Source organism: Citrus clementina, unplaced genomic scaffold (assembly GCF_000493195.1).
Source record: "Citrus clementina cultivar Clemenules unplaced genomic scaffold, Citrus_clementina_v1.0 scaffold_7, whole genome shotgun sequence".
NCBI classification, from domain to species: domain Eukaryota; kingdom Viridiplantae; phylum Streptophyta; class Magnoliopsida; order Sapindales; family Rutaceae; genus Citrus; species Citrus x clementina.
Window position 1 is genome coordinate 14257476 of NW_006262075.1, and position 4504 is coordinate 14261979.

At 30.5% G+C, this 4504-nt stretch overlaps 1 protein-coding gene across 1 annotated transcript; it reads right to left on the reverse strand.

The window, feature by feature from the left end:
- Nucleotides 1-1001: 1001 nt before the first annotated feature.
- LOC18035825 (zinc finger protein 1) lies at nt 1002-1933 on the reverse strand. The gene has a single exon (XM_006427525.2). The coding sequence runs from the start codon at nt 1842-1844 to the stop codon at nt 1002-1004; it is 843 nt and encodes a 280-aa protein (XP_006427588.1). The 5' UTR covers nt 1845-1933.
- Between the last annotated feature and the right edge of the window lie 2571 nt (nt 1934-4504).

A 4504-nucleotide genomic window follows, 5' to 3' on the forward strand; every position in this document is an offset into this window, starting at 1 on the left:
TGGACCCACTATTTTGGTGGCCCCCAAATGAAGGAGATTTCTTAGGTAAGAAATCAATGAAATCAAGGAAATGAAGATTTACCCATACAATAAAATATAGTAAAATGATGTGATAGCATAGCAAAGAGTCATTATTTGGCCTCACTTTGGCATATAATAACTAGCCAAAACAACACCAACCCCTTTCAATTTCATTTTTCCCCACCATCTTTTGATCAAAGCTTTTGAAATTAGTAGAGATGGTCTATTTCTTCAACAACAAGTGGGTCAAAGATGTTGTCATTGAGAGACAATCACAACCATCCAATTTATATACATTTAAGTGGACCATGTACTCTTACGTTTATACTTAACCACATGATATGTAATGACAAGCACAAACATGCAAAAAAATAAAAATAAAATAAAAATAAAAATTGTACATAAATGTGTGTATATGTGGACCGTGTTAAAGAGACAAACAAAATAGATTGATGTCATTGAATAGCAAAAGCATTTGGCATTCTTTAATTCATCATTTTTCTTCAACTAAATAAAGTTTTCATAGAGTAATATTGTTTGAATTTGAAATTTGAATCATATATATCATGATCAAGAAAAAGCATTGAAAAAGTAGAACTAAATGTAGTGGCATGAAATTGCAAAGTAATTAATTGTTTAATGTGAAACCAATCTTAATTAAACGGCTAAAAGCAATGGGAAATGGACAGCTAAATAGCATTAACCTTTCAACAAGACATCATGGAAGAAAAATATACAAATATTAGACAAACGAAGAAATAGCAAGCCGCTTAATAGCATTAAATTTCAAAAGTTTCCACATCAAACCTATAGAATTAAGCAAACTTAAGCATTTAAAGCAAAATCTCTCAAAGTCTTCTGTGACCTAAAATTATGTACAAAAAGTTAAACTGAAAACTATTACAGAAAAGAATATTGAGCTAAATTGTTAAAAAAAAGAAAAGAAAAAAAGAAGAAGAAGACAAGATAGAACTGAATTATTAGAGCTTGAGGGACAGGTCCAGTTTTTGCAAATCATCTTGTTTTGTCTTGAAAGGGCTAACAAAATCACACCAATAGCCTCCAATGTTTCCTTCGGTTACTGGAGAAAATTTTTTAACATTCTCAAATTTTGAAACACCATTAATTGATGATGATCCAGCTGCTGCATTTGCTTGAAAATTCTCTTGAGAAAGCTTCCCAATTGCTGGTTGTTGATCAATGGGTTGCCTAGGCCACCCATTTTGGCTGTAAGAATATGAAGAATTGATTGTTGATGGGATAAAAGATGGCTTGTGAATCATAGAATGAACTTGAATCCCAAGTGATCTATTAAAAGAGCCATGCAGAGGCAGAGAAGCCAAACTAGGGTATGATCTATGTGTGTATGAGTTAGGGTTATGATGATGACCAAAAGCCAAAGACGACGACGACGACGACGGCGTACTAATTCTTTGGCCTCTTTTGGCTAGGGTTCTTTCTCTTTTATGTGCATTTTGGTGACCCCCAAGTGCTTGTGAGCTATAAAATTTTCTTTGACAATAGTTGCATGAAAATACTCTAGGCTCGGTTTCATTACCTTGACGATGAATATCATTGTTCTCCAATGAATCTTGGGAAGAATCAGTACTCTTGAAGCAGTCTATGAGATTGAGTTCCGGCTTCGACCCACGATTTGAATCCTTGTTAGAGAGGCTTAGATCCAATACAAGAGCAGGGTTTGTGTTTTGTCGTTGTACTTTTTGGCCTTCTTTTTCTGAGGGTTTGATTATGCATGAATGAGCAGCATTTGAAACTGAGATGAAGCTTGAAGTTTCAGAAGGCTCTGATTTTGGAGGCTCCATATGCGATGAATATGAATACGCTAAAGAGCAAATGAACTTTTTTTCCTTTAGGGTTGATTGAGTTTAGGTTTAAAAGCAAGAGAGGGTGAAATGTTATAATGACAAAAGTAATAAATAGTGATGAGGATTCTTGTATAGATACTATTCAATTTTTTTTTTTCAACTATTTTACAGTTACGAAGTCTTAATATTTCAAGACTTACAGATTAAGACACTTTGAGAGAGAGAGACTGTAGTGCTTTTACTGTATGTGTGTAATCCAACACTTTGATTGAAACTCATGAGGAAACACACATGATTATGTAGTATGTACATCCTTTCTTTTGCAATATGCCCATTGCATTTTTTTCGTTTACTCAATTTTCTTTTTTCGTTTTTCTTTTTTGTTTTCCCACTGTTGTCTCTTTTACGTTTTCTTGGACCTTTTTGATTAAATTTAAGGCTACTTGTAGCTTTATAATGAAATCCAACATAAAATAATCTTCTTGCTTTTGTGGGTTCCAGAATTATTTTGGCTAGAATGGACTTGTGTACTAGAAAAAAGTTTGTGGTTTTTGTAAAGTTCTCTAAACTCCAACAAAGGATTTGCAGAATCTTAAAAAAAAAAAAAAACATTTCATTTTATCCTTTTTAGGCTTGCAATATCTTATTCAGTCTATAAGCAGAGACTTTGTCAAAACTGTACATACCATTTAACCAGAATGTTGTTAAGTATGACATGTGTTCTAAAGGCACTTGTTAAGAAAAAAAAATCTCGAATTAATGAATTGATTTGTAATTTTATATGATAACAGATATAGGTGATAAACTACCTTCATACATGTACGTGGGAATCTGTTTAAGTTCCTGAATGTGTATGAGAAAGGAGATATTTTGTGGTAGATTTGACATGTGTCTATTTATTTGGGTTGCATCATAATAGAGTTATCTATATCAACTATTCACATAAAATTCTGACAGTAAATATAAGTGGATTGAAACATTAAATTTTTTTAATCAAAAAAAGAAAAAGAAATTATGTGGCTCATATAATTTATATAATCTACATGAACCTTTGTTATAGTGAGTGTATTATGATGATTCATGATCCTCAAGATATTTTGTTCAAGAAGCTTTGAAAGAACGGAGCAATCATTCTTTTTTCTTTCTTTTTCCCCGTTGATCATACTATGTACTTTTTAGGTGTATAAATACAGTTAGATGCATACAAAAATTATGGTCAATCATCTGATCATATGGCCAGTGATGGAGATTGATGAAAAAATTGAGAAATAATTAATGTTGATTGAAGTGTTTGGATCATCAATCAAGTTGAGATTTAACTAGTAGTGGTCCATTTAATTAATCAGCTTCATGACATTTAAATGTCTTGATCAGCAATTATATATACACAATCACATGCATAAGCACATCTCCATCAACTTTAATCTCATTCATATGTGAACTTCATGACAGTAAAAGAAAAAAAAAATCGTTTCATATAAATTTTTCGATTTTCAAGTGCAACAGATATATAGCTTCCACATTACGAATTTTATCGAACCATATGTTCAATCTGAGATATGAACCTCAAAATTAAATTTCGCCTCTTTAGATTATTCATGAACTAATAAGCTTTCTAATAGGAGTTGATTGATGTTGAAATCATAACCTTATTTTTTGACATTTTAATAATTAATTTCAAAAGATCAAAGTAATTCTATAACCAGTTTTGCAATAGACTGAGAACTTTCCTTTAGTCGAATGTGCTTAAGAACTCAATTTAATTAAGATGTGATGTAATTTTCTTAAAGAAAATTCTTGGTCCCTTTTCACTTTCAAAAGAACATGACAAAAACTATTTTTTTCACTAGTCACAAGGTGATGCTCTTTTAATAAGTTCATACTTCAGACTATTGCTTTGAGAAGAAAAATTGGGTCTTAAGAAAATATTATTCTTATTGAGAGTTTTATTGACTGTGATTATTGTTAACCAGCAATTTGTTTGTCTTGGCAGGAGTGTGCTTTCTATGTATAAAATTCTTACTGTTTGTATGAGTCCAAATGATTTAATGGAACAATCTTATTTTAAATATTATGAAAATACTTAAGTTGTGAAGTTTTTTTTAATATAATCTAGTGGATGATGTTATTCATATTATGGTGAGCGACATTATTATATTTATCAAGTGCATGTATAGTTTCAACACTATTAATAATAAGTCACATAATGTGTCACATGTTCGATGTCATCATACAATTGATGAAGTTGCTCACCAAGCATTATTTATTTACCTGTTTATTTTGTTGAAGTAGGAGATATGTATTAACGAAAAATCACTTCAAGACTATATCATTCAATTCCAACTCCAAAGTAAGAAACATAGAAGTGCAAAAAATTTTAAAATGTTTGTGTTCCTATATTTTGAATTAAGTGGTCGTATAATTTTTATATTTAAAAAGTATCTAAAGACACTCTTGTTATTAAATATGTTACACTCTTACCTTTACTTTTTCTTTACTTTTATAATAATGTCCTTGCAATATTAATTTATCAAACCAACCTTAAAAGTAAAATAAAAATTAGTGTAAATTTTTTGTTATTATTGATTTTAGGATTAATTTTGTAATTAGTAAGGATTGTTGTATGAGTATTAGACATTGCTTAAAGTTGACTAGTA